General features: G+C 49.0%; 1 protein-coding gene across 2 annotated transcripts in view; it reads right to left on the reverse strand.

The window, feature by feature from the left end:
- LOC309555440 (beta-hexosaminidase subunit beta-like) overlaps positions 1–22,828 on the reverse strand; it is a 110,060-nt gene extending 87,232 nt beyond the window's left edge. For both annotated transcript variants that reach the window (XM_082257464.1, XM_082257463.1), the window contains exon 1: positions 22,536–22,828. In XM_082257464.1, coding sequence (XP_082113590.1) covers positions 22,536–22,810 — 275 coding nt within the window. In that variant the 5' untranslated portion in view covers positions 22,811–22,828. The remainder of the gene's footprint in view (positions 1–22,535) is intronic.
- Between the last annotated feature and the right edge of the window lie 676 nt (positions 22,829–23,504).

Here is a 23,504-nt window from a genome sequence, read left to right on the forward strand (position 1 = left end):
AAACCACGGGACAGAATTACATTTTTATAAAAGTGGGCAATCTTTTGCCTTGAAAGCCCACATCACTTCCAGCAGCGACGCAAAAGCTAGTGTTTAACCCACCAGCCACCCAATATAATGGCCTGCCAGGGAATTGTGGTCATGTGACAAGATTGCATAAATATTCGGGGGAAAAAAAAAAAAAGAGGCTTTTTACAAACATCCTATACTTACCTGCTATATGCAGTTGGTTTTGCACAGAGCAGCCCGAATCCTCTTCTCGGGCCCCTCTTCGGCACTCCTAGCTCCTCCCTCCTGTTAAATGCCCCCACAGCAAGCAGCTTGCTATGGGGCACCTGGGCTGAGCCGTAGCTCTGTGTCCATTCAGGCATTGAGCCGCTGCCTGGCCCCGCCTCTCGCCTCATTGGCTCACTGACTGACAGCAGCAGGAGCCAATAGCGCTTCGCTGTCATCTCAGCCAATGAGGGAGAGTCTCAGACAGCCGAGTCTCTCCTGCAACATCGTTGGATCGAAATGGGACTCAGGTTAAGTATTAGGGGGACTGCTGCACAGAAAAGGTTTTTACCTTAATTCATTAAAATAAAAAAAAACAAACAAATGGCACTTTTCCACTGCAAGTACCGGCTCGGCTCTACTCGGCCCAGTTTGGTTTTCCACTGCATGGTACGGTGTTGGAACGGTTTGCTTTTCCACTAAAGTAGTACTAAAGTAAGTGGGTGGGATAACAACGATTCTCTGACCAATCAGTGGCTAGTAGTGACTGCATGCAAAGGATTGTGGGATATGGTACTGGTATGGTACCTCTTGGAACCACAATCGAGGTGGTATAAAACATTCTGCCTTAATAACCACTTTAACCCCTTCACTGCCAGAGCTTTGCATTTTTTTGCATGCTTTAAAAAACCATTTTAGGCCTGAAGATTACTTAAAATCCTCAACATTTTTTGCTCAGAGATCCTAGAGCAAGTGTTATCCTAGTGTGTGCAGCAATATGTGGCACGTGTGTTTGCGTGCGTGTCCACCAAATGTTTTGTTTGAGGGGACCAGCATTTTCCTGCTGCCTAGCGGTAACTGCTCACGCTGGGCATGTGCCGCCAGCAGGACTTTAGTTGGACGGGAGGTATGGTCACCTAGTAACAGCGATGCTGCAGACAGATCTGGCACATCTGGCAAGAGTGCCCGATCGATTCCTTGTGTAGTTTTGTGCAAGGGGGGGGGGGGGGGAAATCGGCCTCGCTATCATACCTCATGCATGAGGTATGCATATCCCGCATGGGGCATTTCTTACATAGTATGGTTTATTATACAGTTTTGGCAGGATTATGATGTCAACGTCAGAGGGTGGGGGGGCGGGATGTCACCCTTTTCTTGCATTTGATCGGTGGATAGCACTATATTGTATAAATCCTTATGTCACCATATGCACATATCACATGCCTGATGAAGGGGTCCTGCGCGGCTCCGAAACTTTGCACCTTTTTTGTGAGGTGATCATTCTCCAAGAAATAAAAAAAGAAAGAAAGTCTTAGATGACATTGATGAACCGTGGTGTGCTGGGCAAATATGAACGTTGATCTGTGATTGTTCGTTTCCAGCTGGATGTTGCTACAGCACCCGTAAATTTCGAGCCTGATCAAGGAACCTGTGTGATGGGAACAGTAACATTATGGATGTATGTGGCGAAAAAAAAAACCTGGATTTTTGACTTACCGGAAAATCCTTTTCTCAGAAGTTCATTGACAGACACAGCTTCATATCTTCTTGATAATTAGGTTATGCTGCCCCCTACAGGAGTAAGACACTAGGCAGGAAAAAGCTTTACCACGTCTATGGGGCCGTCCCTGCAGGCATAACCCCAATCTGCTACAGCCCTATATTTCGTTGCAAGCAGTGACAACAACCCCATTCCACTCATAATTAGAGGGGCGGGTGCCGGGTCTGTCAATGAACTTCAGAAAAACGGAATTTTTGTAAAATCTTACCTGTAAAATTCCTTTCTCCGAGTCCTCCGACAGTCGCCGCCACTTCATATTCGTCACATATGGGGTATTAGACTTTGCTCCGAAGGAGTAGCTAGGCAACAGAATATGTTAACATTAAAGCTTTTAACATATCCCACCCTCAAGGGGTGGTCCCCTCAGTCAATACCCTCCTACTTCCTGCAACCATATCTCAGTTTCAGTGGAATAGCAGTAGAGTATACAACCAAACCCCAAAAGAGGGGCGGGGGCGGCAACTGTCGGAGGACTCAGAGAAAGGAATTTTACAGGTAAGATTTTACAAAAATTCCGTTTTCTCTTACGTCCTCCGACAGTCGCCGCCTCTTCATATTCATCACATATGGGGACGTCCCAAAGCAGTGCAAACATGAGGGGTGGGAAACGCATCCGCGCCGAAAGGCAACGCAGTCTCCGCATCAAAGAAAGGAACCTGATCAAAGGAAGGAAACCAGCTGGGCTACAGGAAAAATAAATTGCTCAACAGGAGCAACAACCCAGGAAAAGACAAATAACCAGGGGATAAAAAAACTTATCCCAACAGCCAGAGGTCCCCAACAAGGGACCCTAGGGAATTGCCGCACTAAGAACCTTGCGGCCAAAGGAAGCATCCGCCGATGCCTGAACATCTACTTTGTAGAATTTTGTGAAAGTGTGCACGGTCGACCAGGTCGCCGCCTTACACACCTGGGCTACAGAAGCCCCATGACGACAGGCCCAAGACGTACTCAGAGATCTAGTAGAGTGCGCCTTCACAGGCACAGGGGGAACCTTCCCCTGCAAAGCATAGGCCTGTTCAATGGTCTGCCTGATCCATTTGGCGATGGTAGAGGCCGACGCCGCCATGCCCTTCCGAGGACCCTCTGGAAGAACAAACAAGGAGTCCGTCTTTCGAAAGGACTCAGTCGATTTAAGGTAAACCCTTATCGCCCGAACAACATCCAAAGAATGTAGTCTCACCTCCTTTGGATGTTTAGGCTTCGCGCACAGCGAAGGCAAGACAATATCTTCATTAAGATGGAATTCCGAAACTCGCTTCGGAAGAAAAGAAGGATTAGGTCGCAAGACCACCTTATCCAAATGAACAACCAGATACGGAGACTTGCAGGACAAAGCCGCCAGCTCCGACACTCTGCGAGCCGAAGTGATCGCAACCAAAAAGGCGACCTTTTTGGACAACATAGACAACGAGATCTCCCTGATCTGTTCAAAAGGAGCACGTTGTAACACAGATAGAACGAGATTCAAGTCCCAAGGGGGCAGAGGATCCCTCCTAGGAGGAACCAGATGCCGCACTCCCTGAACAAAAGTGCCAACCAAGGAGTTGGAAGCCACGGGACGTTGAAACAGAACGGCCAGCGCAGACACCTGACCCTTTATCGTAGCCAGCGCCAAACGCTGATCGACACCCGTTTGAAGGAAGGACAGCACTCGGGAAACCGAGTACGTGCGGGGCGAAAACCCCCTGGACTCACACCAGGCAAAATAGGCCTTCCAAGTACAGTAATAAACCTTCCCCGAGGAAGACTTCCTCGCGTTGATCAAGGTATGAACGACCTCTGGGGAGAGACCCTTCTCCTTCAGGACCTCGGTCTCAACAGCCAGGCCGTCAAAGCCAGCGACTGTAAAGCAGGATGGTATATCGGTCCTTGAGACAGGAGATCGTCTCGAAGAGGCAGACGCCACGGGGCGTCGACCGCCAGATTCACGAGGTCTGCGTACCAGGACCGGCGAGGCCAGTCCGGTGCCACAAGAATCACCGTGCTGCGTTCCGAGTGTAACCTGCGAAGGAACCTGGACAGCAACTGAAATCGGTGGAAACGCGTACATCAGCTTGTACTGATGCCACGGGGCCACTAACGCGTCCGACGCGTCTGCCCGAGGGTCGCGCGTCCTTGCCACGAACCTTCTCACCTTGTTGTTGAGACGAGACGCGAACAGGTCCACATCTGGAAGACCCCACTTCGCGCACAACATCTGGAAAACAGCCGGGTGGAGAGACCATTCCCCCTGGTCCAGGGTCTGGCGACTCAGATAGTCCGCCTGCAAGACAGAATGTCGGCCACTTCTCGAGCCGCTCGGGCACTCCTGGTGCCCCCGTGGTGGTTGATGTAGGCCACGGCCGTGGCATTGTCCGTCTGCACCCGAACCGGGCAGCCCTGCAGCCGGTCCGTCCAGCGATGAAGACAGAGATTTATCGCACGCAATTCCAGAAAGTTGATCGGAAGGGAGGACTCCCCCTCCGACCAAGTTCCCTGGGCGGACAGAACGCCCAGAACACCACCCCAGCCCGACAGGCTGGCATCCGTGGTGATTACCGTCCACGAGATAGGACGAAAAGACTTGCCCCCCGACACCATCGGGGACTGGAGCCACCACAGAAGGTCTCTTCTGGTGCGATGACTCAACGAGATTTGAAGATCCAGAGATTGAGGTCGCCTGTCCCACATGGACAGGATCTCCGCTTGGAGACCCCGCGTGTGAAACTGGGCGAGGGGAATCGCCTCGAAGGCCGAGACCATCAATCCCAGACATCTCATGCACGTCCGCAGAGACGAGTGCGGAACGTCCCTGAGGGACCTGACTTCCTCCTGAAGAGTTCTGAGTTTGTCTTCCGGCAGGAAGACCTTCGCCTGCACCGAGTCCAGGATCATTCCCAGGTAGGGAAGACGAACCGACGGACTCAGTGTCGACTTGGAAAATTTATCGTCCAACCAAACTCCTGCAGAGTTTGCATCGTGACAGACAGGTCCTTCTCCAGACCCTGGCTGGTCGCAGACCGAACCAGAATGTCGTCCAGATACCCCAGGACAGAAATGCCCTGGGCCCTCAATAATGCCAGAACCGGTGCAAGCACCTTGGTGAAGACCCGCGGAGCCGAGGCGAGACCAAAAGGCAACGCCACGAACTGGTAATGATCCTCCGCAATGGCGAATCAAAGGTACCACTGGTGACCCTCGAAAATGGGGATGTGAAGATACGCATCCTTCAAATCGATGGAGGCCATGAATTCCCCCGGAACCAGGGCAGCCACCACCGACCGCAGGGATTCCATGCGGAACTTGCGAACCCGCACAGAGCGGTTCAGAGCCTTCAAGTCCAGAATTGGACGAACCTTGCCCTCCTTCCTGGGCACGGTGAACAGATTGGAATAAAACCCCCGAAATCTGTCCCGATGAGGCACCGGAACCACCACTCCCTGAGCCCTCAGGTCCCGCACCGCCAGGTGCAGGTCCCGTAAACGCTCTGGAGACAGTTGAAGATTTGAGGGAAAAAATCTGCTCTCCGGCCGAGAGAGAAACTCGATCTTGTAACCAGATCGAACGATCTCCTGAACCCATCTGTCCCGCACGCGGGCCAACCAGGGTTGAAGAAAACCGAGCAAGCGTCCCCCCACCCCAAAACTGGGTGAGGGCGCCCCTTCAGGCCGCACTGTTATGGGCTGCGGATGCGGATTGGCCGGACTTCTGTTTCCCAGACCAGGGCTTCTTCTGAGAGCCTTGATCTTTGAACGGTTTGCCCTTGTAGTGCGACCGAAAGGCACGAAAGGACCCCTGAGGGGGCCGAAAATTAGCATGCTTCTTCCCAGAAGCCCCCTTAGCCTTGGGGAAATGGGGCAAGAGAGTGCTCTTACCTCCGGTGATCCCCTTAATCAACACATCCAAGGACTCCCCAAAAAGGCGAGACCCATCATAAGGCAGATTGGCTAAGGTCTTACGTGAAGATTGGTCCACCGACCAACATTTCAACCAAACCAGGCGGCGAGACAACACCGCCACGCTGTGCACACGTGCAGCCAACGGGACTAAGTCCAAGTCCGCATCACACAGATACATGACACCCTGGTGGATTTGATCCACCATATCCAGGGTCGCCGGCGAGGCCGAATCGGCCACTAGGACGCGCCTAAGCATCTGCGTCCAACTTGCGACAGCCTGGGCCGCCATGAGAGAGGCAAACAGAGCCTTAAGCATAGAACCCGTAACAGAATAAGTATGACGGGCAAGAGACTCCAATCTCCTATCCGTGGCATCACGGAACACAGGGGAATCCTCTGCAGGAATCGCAGTGGATTTATTTAAAACCGCAATTGCGTGATCCACTGGGGGTGGCACACACCACCTTTCATCAGTGGAAGGCGAGAAAGGATAATGCAGCTTGAACCTACTTGGTACCGCAAAAGGTTTGCGTAGATTGCGCCATTTTTCCTTAACAGCGCGCTGAAAATCATCATTGCAGGGAAAAAACCTGCGGCGTCCTGCGTTTTCTCTGCGTCCCATAAGCCGCCAAGGCAGCGGGGGGACACACTTCATCCTGCAAACACAGCGTTTGTTTTATGGAAGCAATCAATTCATCCATGATTGCAAGCTCTTCAGGCGAGCCAGGGGGAGAATTATCAACCCCTTCAACTTCAGCCTCCACCTCGGACCCCACTAGATCCAGGGAGGAGCGGGACCCCGATAAGGAGGCCCCCGCCATAACAGCCCCATCACCTTCACCCTCAGAATCAGAGGAAAGAGCAACTCTGGGCCTTTTAGTAGATTGAGCAGCCACCAGCATCTGCACCTGAGCAGCAAGGCCAGCCACAATAGTGGCTAAATCCCCCCCTGGGGGGGAAACAGCGGTCCCCTGGCTTTCCACCAAGGCGGTAGGAAATTTGCCCTCCTGAGAATCCATTGCCCCAATATCAAATGCCGGATAATAAAGGGTTAACTGCCCCTTTAACAAGCGCGGCGAGCGCAGCCCACCGCACCACACACAAGCACAATGAGACCCCCACAGGGACAATAAAACTGACACAGGCAATGGATAAGAAGGATATAACCTGAGGAGACCCTCGCCGCTGCTGCTGCCGCCTCGATCGGTGTATCCTGGAGAAGAGGAAGTGATGCGGCCAGGGCGCTCTATTAAAGCCTATGGGAGGCTACAAGAAAATGGCCGCAATGCATGTAGAACATGCGGCCGGAGCGAGTGTAGGCAAAATGGCGCCGTTTGGCACCGAAACCGCCGCTCCACAGTACAGTAATGCACACATGTTATCCATGTATAAAAAAACATGTTAGATCGCCGCAGCGATCGCTGTATAGTGCCCAAACATGCCACAAAACATGCCCCACAGCACACAGCTTCTCACACTGACAAGGCTGACACACACAGTGTCACACAGCTCCCCCCCCCCCTTGCAGCCCACAGCATGCAGCCGAGTGATAGGGAGACAAACAGTGAGAAGAGAGGCAGGTTACACAGTCCCAGACTGACACCCCCCCCCACACAGACAGGTCCCCACATAGATACACTTACCTCACAATGGCGTGGGGGACCCGCACAGGCGAACAAGCCGCTGCACATGAGGCAGGGAGAGTCGCATACAAGACGCACAGAATGGGGGTTAAGAAACCGCACAGCGTCCAGTGAGGTAGCCACCTCACCAATCATCTCTGCACCGAACAGGGATGGGTCGTTCACTGCGCCAGGAGCGTTACCTGGCTGAACGCTCGATGGCAGGCTGGGAAGCCACTGACCCACGACCTGCGACCAGGGGGATCAGCCCGAGACCCAGCCCGCATGATCCTCTTCATCCGAAGAACTAACTAATGCTGACAAAAAGAACAGCTAAGTAAAGGTAGAGAGAAAACTCAAACAAAAAAATCAAAAAAGAAGAAAGAGTCTGGGGCACAAAGCCCCAGCACAGAGAGAGCCAGCCACTCCTGACAAGCTAGACATTGAAAACTGAGATATGGTTGCAGGAAGTAGGAGGGTATTGACTGAGGGGACCACCCCTTGAGGGTGGGATATGTTAAAAGCTTTAATGTTAACATAGTCTGTTGCCTAGCTACTCCTTCGGAGCAAAGTCTAATACCCCATATGTGACGAATATGAAGAGGCGGGGACTGTCGGAGGACGTAAGAGAAAAAGGATTTTACGGCAAGTCAAAAATCGTTCATTGACAGACGCAGCTTCATATCTTGTAGACTATTGGGACGTCCCAATGCAGCATTCGCATGAGGGGTGGGAAACAACAACGCAAAGAACGCAATTTCCCCAAGGCTAAATGTAGCCAACCAGGTAACAAGGCCCTCAACCAGGAACAACTAGAGCTCACCTAGAAAAAAAAACAACAATACACCCTCAAAGAGAAAAGTTCTCTTTAGATAGCAGCCTGCAAAACCTTGCGGCAAAAGAGGAATCCGAAGATGCCAACACATCTACCTTGTAGAATTTTGTAAACGTGTGCAACGGCAACCAAGTTGCCGCCTTGCAAACTTGCATCACTGACGCCTGATGGAGAAAAGCCCAAGAGGCACTCAGCGATCTAGTAGAATGCGCCTTCACCGGGAAAGGAGGAACCTGACCCTTTAGTGAATAAGCCTGAACCACCGCCTGTCTGATCCATCTGTATAGGTTCACAGCAGACTCAGCCATTCCCTTATGAGGTCCCTCAGTAAGGGCAAAGTCAGATTTCCTGAAAGATTCAGAAGCCGCCAGGTAAACTCTAATTGCCTACACCGCATCAAGAGAATGCAAAGCAATTTCCTTGGGTTGCTTGTAGAGCTGCACGATTCTGGCCAAAATGAGAATCGCAATTTTTTAGCTTGGAATAAAGATCACGATTCTCTCACGATTCTCTGTGTAACAAAAAAAATTGGGATAACTTTACTGTTACGTTTTTTTTTATTCATTAAAGTCTATGAATTGCGTTTGAAAGACTGCTGTGCAAATACAGTGTGACATAAAATATTACAACAATCGCCATTTTATTCTGTAGGGTCTCTGCTAAAAAAAAATATATAAAATGTTTGGGGGTTCTAAGTACTTTTCTAGAAAAAAAAAAAACTGATTTTAACTTGCAAGCAACAAATGTCAGAAAAAGATCCAGTCTTTAGGCCCCATTCACACTAGTGAGACTTGTCCCGCGATTTTGGACCACAAAATCGCATGACAAGTCGTTTTCCATTATTTTCAATGAGCCCCATTCATATCAGTGCGTTTTGAAGTCGCACCGACTTCAAAGTAGTTCCTGCACTACTTTGCCACGATTTTAATGCATTTTGAGGCATATAGCCTTGCCCATGCTTTCAAAATCGCGGCAAAAATCGCGCCGCGAAATCGCGGCAAAATTGCGTTGCAATAGTGTGAAAGGGGCCTTAAGAGGTTAAACTTCCTTTCTCCCTGGCAGAGGGAAGGAAAAGATACAATGTAATCATTTTTGTTTATAGTTACTGGGAGACTTTGCTGATAGCAGTTTGTTGGAGGCTTTTTTTTTTTTTTTTTTTTTTCCCACAGCTGTTCTCTCTGCTATGCAAAGAATCGAGCATAAGAATCGAGCATATTTCAGGGTTAGATCGTCAGGAGGGGTGAATCGAGATCGCGATTTTCATACGATTAATCGTGCAGCTCTAGTTGCTTGGGCTTTGGACAGAGTGAAGGCAGCACAATGTCTTCATTCAAATGGAAATCAGAAACCCCCTTAGGAAGAAACGACTGATTAGGTCGAAGTACCACTTCATCTCTGTGGACCACCAGATAAGGTGAACGGCAGGACAAGCCGCCAATTCAGACACCCTGCGGGTAGAAGTGATCGCCACCAAAAAGGAAACCTGAGAAAAAATGTCAGCAGAGAAATCTAATGTTCTCAAAAGGAGGTTTTTGAAGAACAGATAACTCCAAATTCAGATCCCACGGAGGCAGTGGGGATCGCCTCGGAGGCACCATATGACGCACCCCTTGAATAAAAGTGCGAATCAGCATGCGTGGCTAAAGGACATTGGAAAAACACAGCCAAAGTCAACACTTGGCCTTTGATAGTGCCCAAAGCCAAAACGCTGTTCAAGCCCTTTTTGAAGAAAGCCCAAAATCCCAGCTACTGAAAACAAGCTAGGGTGCACTTTCAGCGATTCACACCATGAAATGTACGATTTCCACACACAATGATAGATCTTCCTGGAAGTAGACTTCCTGGCCTTCAATAGTGTAGGAATCACAGTCAGAAGGTCAGAAAGTCCTCTATCCTTTAATACCTGGCTTTCAACAGCCACGCCATTAAAGCAGGATAGAAGATCGGCCCCTGAGACAGCAGATGTTTCCTGAGAGGAAGTCTGAGTATTGGCGACCAACCTTACCAGATCTGCGTACCAAGACCGGCATGGCCAGTCTGGGGCCACCAGAATGACCGGAATCCCTTCCTCCTCCATGTTGCGCAAAAAAGCTTTTGCAGGAGTTTCAGCAAAGAGAATGCATAGATCAGCCAATACTGACCCCAAGGAGCCACCAGTGCGCCTGTGGTGTCAACCAGAGGATCCCTCGCCCTGGCTACAAAGCTCTGAACCCTCTTGCTGAGTCGAGAAGCAAACAGGTCGATATCGGGTGTCCCCCACCGGACACAAAGGAGGTGAAACACCTTCGGGTGCAGGGACCACCCCCCCTGATCCAACACCCGACGACTCAGGTAATCCCATCTGCCAGTCCTCCACACTTGGAATGTGCACGGCAGAGAGAACTGGAACAAACCTCTCCGCCCAATCCAGGATCTCGGCCACCCCCCCTGGGCTGCTAAGACACTCTTGGTGCCCCCTTGACGACTGATGTACGCCACGGCCGTGGCATGGTCCGATTGAATCCGGACCATACAACCTTGCAGACTAGTTGTCCAATAACCCAGGCAAAGCTTAAATCGCTCTGAGGTCCAAGATATTTATCAGCAACTTGGGATTCTTCCACTGTCTAGGATCCCTGGGTGCAGAGCCTCCCCAACCTGACAGGCTGGCGTTCATGGTTACCACCGTCTAATACAACGGAAGAAATGACTTTCCTTAGCGTAGTGCTGGTGAGTGAAGCCACTAAAGAGCAGACTGAGTTGCGACTCAAGCGAATCAAAGTGGCCAAGGTTTTTGGATCCTTGTTTGACTTCTTGTGTGGAACTGAGCAAACGGAACCGCCTCAAAGGTTGATACCAGCAGACCAAAGGCCTGCATGCAAGTTCGTAGAGAGGACAGATTGTTTGACATCAGCAACCGGATCGTCCCCTGCAACTTGTACGGGGGAAGAAAGACCCTCGCCAAAGCAGAATCCAGAGTCAGGCCCAGATAATTCAAAGTCATTGAAGGAGTCAGGGTGGATTTTTTAAATTGATTTTCCAACTGAACTCTTGCAGTGTTCGGACTGTGATCGTCAAGTCGCCGAACAGGGCTGAGTGAGAGTCCGCCCTCAATAGGAGATTGTCCATGTGCCCCAGTACCGAAATCCCCCGTTGGTACCGTAATGCCAACACCGGGGCCAAGCGGCGAGACCAAAGAGTAACGCTCCAAATGAATAATGCTCCTCTCCTATAGCGAAGCGAAGAAAACGCTGATGTCCAGCGTAGGTAGGGAGGTGTAGATATGCATCCTTGATATCTATGGGAGACCAAAAAGTCTCCCTGATGTAGGGACGCCACGACCATGCCAATGGACTCCATTCAAAACCTAAGTACCAATACAAAACGGTTCAGAGCCTTGAGGTCCAGGATTGGACGCACTTTGCCTTCCTTCCTGGGCACAGTAAACAGGTTTGACAAAAACCCTTGAAAGCCTTCCTGAGAGGGAACCAGCACAATTACCCCTTGCAACAGCAGATCTTGTACCGCCTTCTCTTAGATCCCTCAAATGGTCTGGAGATAGGTGCAGATTGGACGCGAAGAACCTGTCCGAAAGTCGAGACCGGAATTAGATCTTTTACCCTGATTGGATCAGTTAGTGAACCCATTTGTCCTGAAACAAGGAAGTTCACGGTTCTGGAAAGAAGCAAAGACGTCTCCCACCCCAGAATCGGGTGAGGGAACCCCTTCATGCAGATGAGGATTTGTCTGCAGATCCAGATTGGCCTGTCTTCGGTTTACCTGACCATGTCCTTTTTGGAACCCCCAGAAGACCTGAAAGGCTTTCCATTTTCCTGCGACCCGGAGGCACGCAAAAGCCGCTTATGAGCAGTATAAGAAGGCCCCCGTCTAGTATGCGGTGCCTTGCCCTTAGAGGATTGCGAGAGAAGAGTACTCTTCCTACCCATAAGGCCTTTGATCAACTCATCCAGTGAGGATCCAAACAACCTCTCCCCCGTAACGGGAAGGTCAGAAAGAGCTTTTGGAAGCCTGGTCTGCAGACCAGCTCTTTAACCACACAATGTGTCTTATAGCAATCCCCACCACGGACACTCTGGCTACAGGTGGAGCCGCATCCAGAGATGCATCACATATATACAGCAGGGCTTGTGCCATTTGATCCATGAGCTCAATCAGCCCCAAGGAGAGCTGTCCCACTTTCCAAGACACCTTTAAGTGACTTCACCCACTCAGTGACGGTCTGTGACACCAAGGTGGTCACAAAGATTGGTTTCAATATGGAACCTGCCATCAGATGTAAATAGCAGGACAGACTCAATCCGTCTATCAACAGGGTCCGTAAAGGCCGGGGATTCTTCCACCAAACCACAGTAGACTTATTCAGTCTGGAAAACGGATGATCCACTTTTGGTGGCGCAGTCCACTGCATGGAAACCTTATCCGCGAAGGGATAAAAGCGTTAAAGCACTTGGCACGACTAACATGTGTTTGATGCGCCCCCACTATTCATTGACAATATTGTCAAAAGGTTCCAGGCAGGGAAACACTGCCCGATTTCTGTGATTTGCGGGTGCCTAAAGATACCTGCGTTCCTGACACTGTAGACTCCTCCGCCATTTTTAAGGTTTCTCGCCCTGAAACTAAGTGCTTTCACCAATGCGCGCTTTCCCACGCGACGGCGGCTGACGAGGACATGTCCTCTTCACCATCAGAATGCGATGACACAGAGCCACCAGGGTGGGGTGCGTCTGCGGTGGCCATATCTGCCTCAGAATCTGAAGATACTACAGAGGGAGGCAAAGGGCGCTTCTGGCTAGCGTTACTTTTTAACAACAAATACACTTTTGACACCAGGCTTTCCAAAACTGCTGTAAAAGCCGAAAGGGGTTGTGACCCAGGGGGTTCCGCAGCTGCACTGAGGGGGTCTGTAGATAAAATTTTGTTCTGGGATTCCATTTACACTGAAATTAAAAATATGTAGTGTCACCTTAAAAAAGTCGCAAAAACGCGATTGCACCGTTACACTAGCGGTATAGCAGTCCCAGCCCAACACAGTTTGTTAGCAGTATGAGTGAGGAATACCTACAAGGGACCCCAAAAAAACGTTACCAAACAAATCAAGATGCTTCTAGGAAGGTTCTGTGCATCAGAAGGAATGATCTAACACCAGAAATAGAAAAGCTCCTGGGTCATGCCTAGTCTTTTGTTTCTAACTTTGCTGTCCAGCGATCCTGGACTCCAAGAAAATGGCCGCCCCATGCATATCTATGGGGAACTATCAAAAAATGGCTGCCCATGCACTGCAATGAAGAAAAATTTGAATGCAGAGCAAAAGGGCTACAGCAAAATTGCAACCCCCCCCCCCACAGTGCGCCATGCGGTCTCCAGGACCCCCGTAGGGGGGTCTCAGACAAAGGGCATCAGAGGGTCCCCAGAAGGTGACCCCACCAGGAAACGCCCCTCCCCGCAGAATTGCCACAATATATCCGCCCCCCCAGAGGTAGGAACCTACTAAGGGAGGGGGAGCAGCTGAGGGGGGCCTGGTATAACCGAGAGGCCAGGGGAACCGATGGATACCCGAGGGTCCAACTACTCCATGGAGGGGGCCCACGTCCACCCCGAGACTGCCAGAGAATTGGAGGGGGGGGGGAAGACACTTGCCATACCACGATTTCAGGTGGGCACCGCTCCGAATAGACTACCTCCCACCTGGGGTGGGGGTGCTGCGACTCAGGGCATTCCAAGTAGTTTGTGTCCCAGCGAGACAGTCCACTCCCGGGCTCGTCCCCGTCCAACGGAGCTCTGTCATGGCGAGGCCTAGTGCTGGACTATAACCTGCTCATATTGCTGGCCAGGCTGGGAGACCTTAAGGATGTAGAATATCCACAGTCCGAAACCCAGCCGGCTGTTCCTTGTAGTTCTCCAGGAACTCTACTAAAAAAGAAATAAAACTACATAAAAAATTCCCCAAAAAACAACAGCGAAGATCAAAGTCCCATCAGGGAACTAGGTCCAACTCCTAAACTAGGCAGAAACAAACTGAGGGCTGTAGCAGAGTGTGTGGGGTTATGCCTGCAGGGACAGCCCCATAGACGTGGTAAAGCTTTTTCCTAGTGTCCTACTCCTGTAGGCAGCATAACCCAATGGTCAGGAAGTTATAAAGCTGCATCTGTCTGAACGATAGAGAAATATTTTTTTTGGAGTGGATGGGATTTTAGGTGTAACTTTCTTTTCCACTTTTTTCACTAAAAACTTTAGTTTCTAATCACATAAGGGGTCTCTAATGAAACTTCGGGGAACTTCAACCCCTGATAGCTTACCGGTCCTTCAAGAAATGTGACAGCCGAACCTGGAAGTGACGTAATACACTTAGTTTCCAGGTTCTTATAAGGTAAGGGAGATCAGTGAATGGTACTTCACTGGGACTGCTGCCCCCAGCATTAATCTCCGGGTACGCTTACTAGTTTTTCCTGCATGTAATCCCAAACGTCCCCATTTGCAAGTGTGAATGGGGCCTTATAGCATAGAATGTCTATTCTACTCTAAAGAACCTGCCTGCTCATAATTTCTTGTTTTAGTCCCCATTCAAACTGATGCAGTGCAGGATTCAAAGCGATTCCTGTACCACATCACAAATCACTCCATGTTCATGCAAACCGCAGCGGGTGTCAATGTGAACGACTACCAAAAAACAGTTTGCAAAAAGCAGTGCGATTGGCTGAATAGGATTGCATGGGTTTGAACATTCTAGTGCGAAAAACAATCCTGCGGGTATGGTGAAATTCGCAGTGCAAATTGAGCCACACAAAAAATGAATGGCTCAAATTGCACTGCAAAGAAACGCATGCGATTTTAATAGGAATGCGGTGTGATTTCTGTCCAAATAAGATGTGGTTTGCTGTACTGCAATAATGTGAACCCGGATTCAGTGTAGTTCTGCTTTAACACTTGGCGTATCATGCTCTGTACCCTGACCAAGGTGTGTCACTTGTGGCAGGTTAGGCAATTAAAACCAGTTTACTTTCATATTTACTGCACACACCTGGAGATTTCGCAAACTAGTTGAAGGCTGTAAAGCAATGAGCCAAGTGACAGAAAACAGAGAAACCTTTTCTCAGCCACTCTATTCAGTATACCTTACATGTACAGTACATAGCTCATACTGGATGTGGGTTCCAACACTTCACCTGTGACCAGCAAAACAGCAAAGTCATCTGATCACAGAGATCAATGGAAAATCCCACATAGTCTGATGACAGTTACTGACTGGTCTGTGTTTGTACAACAGGAAAGTTGAGTTTTTTTAGCCTGGAAATGGAGAATAATAACTGTCATGTGACATGTACAGAAACTACCCGGTACTGAGCGTGACTATGCTTGAGGTCAGGTCAGGTCACATGCAAACTGTCATCCGGCAGCAGTTATAGACCTACAAGTCTTGTTTTTCAGATTCAAAATCTATTTTTTTTAATCAACTTAACAGTAGGGAAAAACAGAATGCACTCACTGGAGCACAATATAACTGGCGTTGAAGAGCTGCAGATGCTGGAACATGTAACATTTTCCAAAAGGTGAACACATCCATTATCCATTAACCACCCTATAGAACATTTAGAAAAAGCCGATCAGTAAGTGCCTGCCAATGGATGTCTGTCGGCACCCGCCGATCCTCAAGGACAGACACAGGATAGAGCTCTACCTATGTAAACAAGGCAGACCTCCATCCTGACAGCGGGGAAAGAAAATCTATCACATCCTTAGTAAAAACACCTCACACAATACACCAAAACACCGGCTAGGCACAGGTTTAACCATTTGATCACCCTAGATGTTTAACCCCTTCTCAGCCAGTGTATATGTTTAGCAATGATCCCTGTGTTAGGCTCAGTTCACACTGCCACTACTTGGGATCAGACTTGTGAGATTCCAAGTCGCGCGACATGTAAAATCCCATGTTAGTCAATGAGAGCTGTCTTAATTAGCACTAATAAAGTCACTCCGACTTTAGAAAAGGTTCCTGTACTACTTCATGGCGACTTCTATCTGTCTTGTGCCTCAAAGTAGTACTCCAGTCCCCTGGAAGTCTCCTTGAAAAGTCTCACTGTAAGCTGCGCGACTTTCAGGTCTTGGCATTGTGAATTGAGCCTTAGCGTCACTGGTTCTTACAAAGTGTCAGATTGTCCGCCACAATATATCGCAGTCCCGATATAAGTCACTGATTGCCACCATTACTCAAAAATTTTTTTTTTTTTTTTTAAATTCAAGTATTTATCCCATAGTTTTAAGACGCTACAACTTTTGTGGCAACCAATCAGTATATGCCTATTGGGATTTTGTTATATTTTTGATTTATGTAGCAGAATACATATTGGCCTAAATTTATGAAGAATTTGTTTACTGGAATTTTTTTTTATAGCAGAAAATAAAATACTGTTTTTATTTGTTTATAGTGGATGGTAGTGTGTGTGGTGCTTCAGTATTATTTTTGTGACAGAACTGCGTTATTTTAACTGAAAATTGTGTGGTCATGTGACACTGTACCCAAATAAAATATAGGTCCTTTTTTTCCCCCACAGGCCCCGAGGCCTGGCAACAAAAAATTGCCCCGGACATTAGTCAAAAGGCCCAGCCATAAAAGGCGCAGTGCAGAAAATAAGCAATTGGTGACTGTGACAATGTGCCAGTTCACACAGTGGGGTCCCACATCCAAGTGTTACCAAGAGCACCCCTAGGGCGACCACTCTCAGGAGGCACAGACACTGCAGACTCTCATTCCCAGCCCATGGCCAGACAAGAAAGACTGCTCAAATCAGGAGGTAATGAGCTCTTCCAGCTTTTTACTCCTATGCCCCAACTGCCTGTGGGCACCCCGGTTTCTATTCCAGCCAGTACTAACCTTCCAAGACCCCATCACTCCAGCAGGTTTGCATAGCCACAACCCAACCTTGGTCAGGTCAGATGATGGCACAGAGCCCACACTGGATCACTGATAAGAACAGATACTACACTTGATCTTAGCCAAAAGTAATGGTGGCAATCAGCGTTTAGCAGACAAATCGGACACCTGACACTTTTTTGGGGACCAGTGACATTAATACAGTGATCAGTGCTAGAAACTATGCAATGTTACTGTACAGACACTGGCAGGGAAGGGGTTAACATCAGGAGCGATAAAAGGGTTAAATGTGTCCCTGGGGGGTGCTTGCTAACTGTGTGAGGGATGGTCTGACTGGGGAAGACCGAGATCTGTGTTCCTATGTAGCAGGAACACAAGATCTCCATCTACTCCACTGTCAGAACGCCGATCTGTCTTGTTTACATAGGCAGACCGCCGTACTGCCTCTCAGGAATGATCCCGGGTGGCTGGTGGCCTTTGGGTCCACCGGACCTGCTGACTGACTCCCTTTCTGTCCAATCCGTGTGTGATCATGCCTCCAGCAGCGCGACCCTAGTGGCTATTGCACAAAATGGCGTACAAGTACGCCATTTTGTGTAATAGAGCCGACCTGCCGCAGTACACGTATGTTAGGCGGCCGGCAAGTGGTTAAAACACTGGCTTTTGCTGCCAGTGTAAACTCAGCCTAATAATCTACCCCGGATTCTCAGTGACTGCAGAGACAGTGCTGACAGGTCCGTACACTTCTATATTCTACCCTGGATTCTCAGTGACTGCAGGGACAGTGCTGACCGGTCTGTACACTTCTATATTCTACCCCGGATTCTCAGTGACTGCAGGGACAGTGCTGACAGGTCTGTACACTTCTATATTCTACCCCGGATTCTCAGTGACTGCAGGGACAGTGCTGACAGGTCTGTACACTTCTATATTCTACCCCGGATTCTCAGTGACAGTGCTGACAGGTCCGTACACTTCTATATTCTACCCCGGATTCTCAGAGACTTCAGGGACAGTGCTGACGGGTCCGTACACTTCTATATTCTACCCCGGATTCTCAGAGACTTCAGGGACAGTGCTGACGGGTCCGTACACTTCTATATTCTACCCCGGATTCTCAGTGACTGCAGGGACAGTGCTGACAGGTCCGTACACTTCTATATTCTACCCCGGATTCTCAGTGACAGTGCTGACAGGTCCGTACACTTCTATATTCTACCCCGGATTCTCAGTGACTGCAGGGACAGTGCTGACAGGTCCGTACACTTCTATATTCTACCCCGGATTCTCAGTGACAGTGCTGACAGGTCCGTACACTTCTATATTCTACCCAGGATTCTCAGTGACTGCAGGGACAGTGCTGACAGGTCCGTACACTTCTATATTCTACCCCGGATTCCCAGTGACTGCAGGGACAGTGCTGACAGGTCCGTACACTTCTATATTCTACCCTGGATTCTCAGAGACTGCAGGGACAGTGCTGACAGGTCTGTACACTTCTATATTCTACCCCGGATTTTCAGTGACTGCAGGGACAGTGCTGACAGGTCCGTACACTTCTATATTCAAAATCTCAGTGACTGCAGGGACAGTGCTGACAAGTCCGTACACTTCTATATTCTACCCCCGGATTCTTAGTGACAGTGCTGACAGGTCCGTACACTTCTATATTCTACCCCGGATTCTCAGTGACTGCAGGGACAGTGCTGACAGGTCTGTACACTTCTATATTCTACCCCTGATTCTCAGTGACAGTGCTGACAGGTCCGTACACTTCTATATTCTACCCCGGATTCTCAGTGACAGTGCTGACAGGTCCGTACACTTCTATATTCTACCCCGGATTCTCAGTGACAGTGCTGACAGGTCCGTACATTTCTATATTCTACCCCGGATTCTCAGTGACTGCAGGGACAGTGCTGACAGGTCTGTACACTTCTATATTCTACCCCGGATTCCCAGTGACAGTGCTGACAGGTCCGTACACTTCTATATTCTACCCGGGATTCTCAGTGACTGCAGGGACAGTGCTGACAGGTGTGTACACTTCTATATTCTACCCCGGATTCTCAGTGATTGCAGGGACAGTGCTGACAGGTCCGTACACTTCTATATTCTCCCCCGGATTCTCAGTGACTGCAGGGACAGTGCTGACCGGTCTGTACACTTCTATATTCTACCCCGGATTCTCAGTGACAGTGCTGACAGGTGTGTACACTTCTATATTCTACCCCGGATTCTCAGTGACTGCAGGGACAGTGCTGACAGGTCCGTACACTTCTATATTCTACCCCGGATTCCCAGTGACTGCAGGGACAGTGCTGACAGGTCCGTACACTTCTATATTCTACCCCGGATTCTCAGAGACTGCAGGGACAGTGCTGACAGGTGTGTACACTTCTATATTCTACCCCGGATTTTCAGTGACTGCAGGGACAGTGCTGACAGGTCCGTACACTTCTATATTCTACCCCGGATTTTCAGTGACTGCAGGGACAGTGCTGACAGGTCCGTACACTTCTATATTCTACCCCGGATTCTCAGAGACTTCAGGGACAGTGCTGACAGGTCCGTACACTTCTATATTCTACCCCGGATTCTCAGTGACTGCAGGGACAGTGCTGACAAGTCCGTACACTTCTATATTCTACCCCCGGATTCTTAGTGACAGTGCTGACAGGTCCGTACACTTCTATATTCTACCCCGGATTCTCAGTGACAGTGCTGACAGGTCCGTACACTTCTATATTCTACCCCGGATTCTCAGTGACAGTGCTGACAGGTCCGTACATTTCTATATTCTACCCCGGATTCTCAGTGACTGCAGGGACAGTGCTGACAGGTCTGTACACTTCTATATTCTACCCCGGATTCCCAGTGACAGTGCTGACAGGTCCGTACACTTCTATATTCTACCCCGGATTCTCAGTGACTGCAGAGACAGTGCTGACCGGTCCGTACACTTCTATATTCTACCCTGGATTCTCAGTGACTGCAGGGACAGTGCTGACAGGTCCGTACACTTCTATATTCTACCCCGGATTCTCAGTGACTGCAGGGACAGTGCTGACAGGTCCGTACACTTCTATATTCTACCCCGGATTCTCAGTGACTGCAGGGACAGTGCTGACAGGTCCGTACACTTCTATATTCTACCCCGGATTCTCAGTGACTGCAGAGACAGTGCTGACAGGTCCGTACACTTCTATATTCTACCCCGGATTCTCAGTGACTGCAGGGACAGTGCTGACAGGTCCGTACACTTCTATATTCTACTCCGGATTCTCAGTGACTGCAGGGACAGTGCTGACAGGTCCGTACACTTCTATATTCTCCCCCGGATTCTCAGTGACTGCAGGGACAGTGCTGACAGGTCTGTACACTTCTATATTCTATCCCGGATTCCCAGTGACAGTGCTGACAGGTCCGTACACTTCTATATTCTACCCTGGATTCTCAGTGACTGCAGGGACAGTGCTGACAGGTCCGTACACTTCTATATTCTACCCTGGATTCTCAGTGACTGCAGGGACAGTGCTGACAGATCCGTACACTTCTATATTCTACCCCGGATTCTCAGTGACTGCAGGGACAGTGCTGACAGGTCCGTACACTTCTATATTCTACCCTGGATTCTCAGTGACTGCAGGGACAGTGCTGACAGGTCTGTACACTTCTATATTCTACCCCGGATTCTCAGTGACAGTGCTGACAGGTCCGTACACTTCAATATTCTACCCCGGATTCTCAGTGACTGCAGGGACAGTGCTGACAGGTCCGTACACTTCTATATTCTACTCCGGATTCTCAGTGACTGCAGGGACAGTGCTGACAGGTCTGTACACTTCTATATTCTACCCCGGATTCTCAATGACTGCAGGGACAGTGCTGACAGGTCTGTACACTTCTATATTCTACCCCGGATTCTCAGTGACTGCAGGGACAGTGCTGACAGGTCCGTACACTTCTATATGACTTACATCCGTGTGTGTGCTGATAACAGGAAGTGACACGGAGGGTCAGAATGATCTATTCACCCTATGCATTTCCTTAACACACTAAATTGTGCTGGTATAGATGGTTGATATTGGTAAGCAATATAAGTAACAAACAATTGACTAATCTAGATGGCAGTGAGGATATAAATGAATTTAAATGGCAGATACAAGTCAGGGATGGGTAGGTAGATGGCAGAGGCTAGGTATGATGTAAAAGGCAAGCACGGTGTAATAGAATATTAAATACAAGCCAGACAAGACAATAAATAAAGTGACTGGTGCCTTCAAGTGCAAACCGACTGAACAATAATGGATAAGGTCCTGTGGTATTGCTGGTACCAAATAAAAAAGGTGAAGAATAAATAACCAATGAGATCTACCAATAGGCTATGGTGCAAAAAACAAGGATCTGTAAATAGGAGAGTGCTAAGTGATATCAATAGCAAGTGAGTAAAATATATTCTTATATAATGAATAAATGAAGGTGACCCTAAGTAATATCTAAAGTGACACTGTGCAGAGAATCTATCAGGATAAAGTGGCAACGTGCAGAAAAAAATGCTTGTGGTGGGTACAGTGGTGGGGGGCTAGTGATCCCTCAAGTAGGTAGCACACTCACCAGAAATACCCACCCGCACAGGGGTAATGAGCAGGGTATTAGTAGGGGTATGCAACCCCTCTGATGGTCTTTATTCCCTCTAAGGGTCCTGGTAGCTGGTCCTGGGTATCCCACTGGGACTCCAGTGGCCCTCCTCTAAGATGTTCCTGGATATTCTATTTCTGATGATGGTATTTCTGGTGATTGTGCTACTTACTTGAGGGATCACTGGCACCCCACCACGAGCACACTGCTGGGAACACCGCATTAAGATTCACCACCTGTTTTTCACCTATTATGGACTGTTTACATTTTTAGACACAAAATAGTTTTTTGCACATTGCCACTTTATCCGTGTACATATGAGGTGTGATCACCCCCCCCCCCATATGTGTGTGTCTGGTGTACATCTGAGGTGTGATCACCCCCCCCATATGTGTGTGTCTGGTGTACATCTGAGGTGTGATCACCCCCCCCCCCCCATATATGTGTGTCTGGTGTACATATGAGGTGTGATCACCCCCCCCCCCATATATGTACACCAGACACACAGATATATGGGGGGCTGATCACACCTCATATGTACACCAGACACACATATATTGGGGGGGGGGGGGATGATCACACCTCAGATGTACATCGAACACACACATATATGGGGGGGGGGGTGATCACCCCCCTATGTACACACACACACACATTATATATATGCCTATATATATATATATATATATATATATATATATATATATATATATATATATATATATATATATATATAGGCAGGGGTGATCTCACCTATGTACACCAGACACACACACATATATATATATATATATATATATATATATATATATATATATATATTGGGGGGGGGTGATCACCCCCTATGTACACCAGACACACATTAAATATATATATATATATATATATAGGGGGGGGGTGATCTCACCTTCGGAAGGCATCCTGCAGCACCAGGCACTCCGGCCCCGCGGTGGACCCCTCTCCATGGACTATGGAGAACTCAGCCGGGGGGATGAACATGTAGATGGGGGAGAGTTGCACCTCCTGGGGAAGCGGCCACAGAGAGCCGTACGGGGAGAGATCAGGGGCACCCAGCGGCGGCATTTCCTTCCTCTTCTTCGGGGATTCATACAGCCGGTACGCCTGGCTGACAGCAGCCAGAACCAGACACAGCACGGGAAACAACCGCATCCCTTCCATCATTTACTGTACTAACTACAGGTACACCGACCGGTGTGGTCATGGGACACCGCGATCATGTGATCGCCGCCCAGACACGCCCTATTTCTCATTACTAGAGGCTTGGATGTTTATTAAACCCCGCCCACACAAGTCCTTTCATCGCTAGGGAAACGCCTCTTCCTATGAATAGAGGGATAGGCGGTCATATAAGTCCCGCCCAGACACGCCCAGTCATGTTAGCGGGTGTTGGACAACTTCTGCTTTCCTCGATGGAGAAGTGACCCCGGCTGTATAGAATGATATTATAGACCTACATATAGAGGGCGTGTTCAGTGCGAGTGATTATATGGATTACAGATTACAATCATTACAGAGTTGTCAGCGCCCGGGACTACTCATTTGCCTCCCTTCCAACTAGGGTTACCGCCTCGTCCCTTTAAACCAGGACACCTAATAATTACACAGGTGCTGAGGCTGATATCATTTACATTAGGCATTAACCACTTCTGGACCGGAAGGATTTGCCCCCTAATGATCAAGCCATTTCTTGCGATTTGGCACTGCGTTACTTTTGCGGACAATTGTGAGGTCGTGCGACGCTGTACCCAAATACGACGGATGTCTTTTTTCCCACAAATAGAGCTTTCTTTTAGTGGTATTTCATCACCTCTGCAATTTTTATTTTTTGTGCTGTAAACAAGAAAAGCGACAATTC

This window comes from Pelophylax lessonae (assembly GCF_965119305.1).
Source record: "Pelophylax lessonae genome assembly, chromosome: 1".
NCBI lineage: Eukaryota > Metazoa > Chordata > Amphibia > Anura > Ranidae > Pelophylax > Pelophylax lessonae.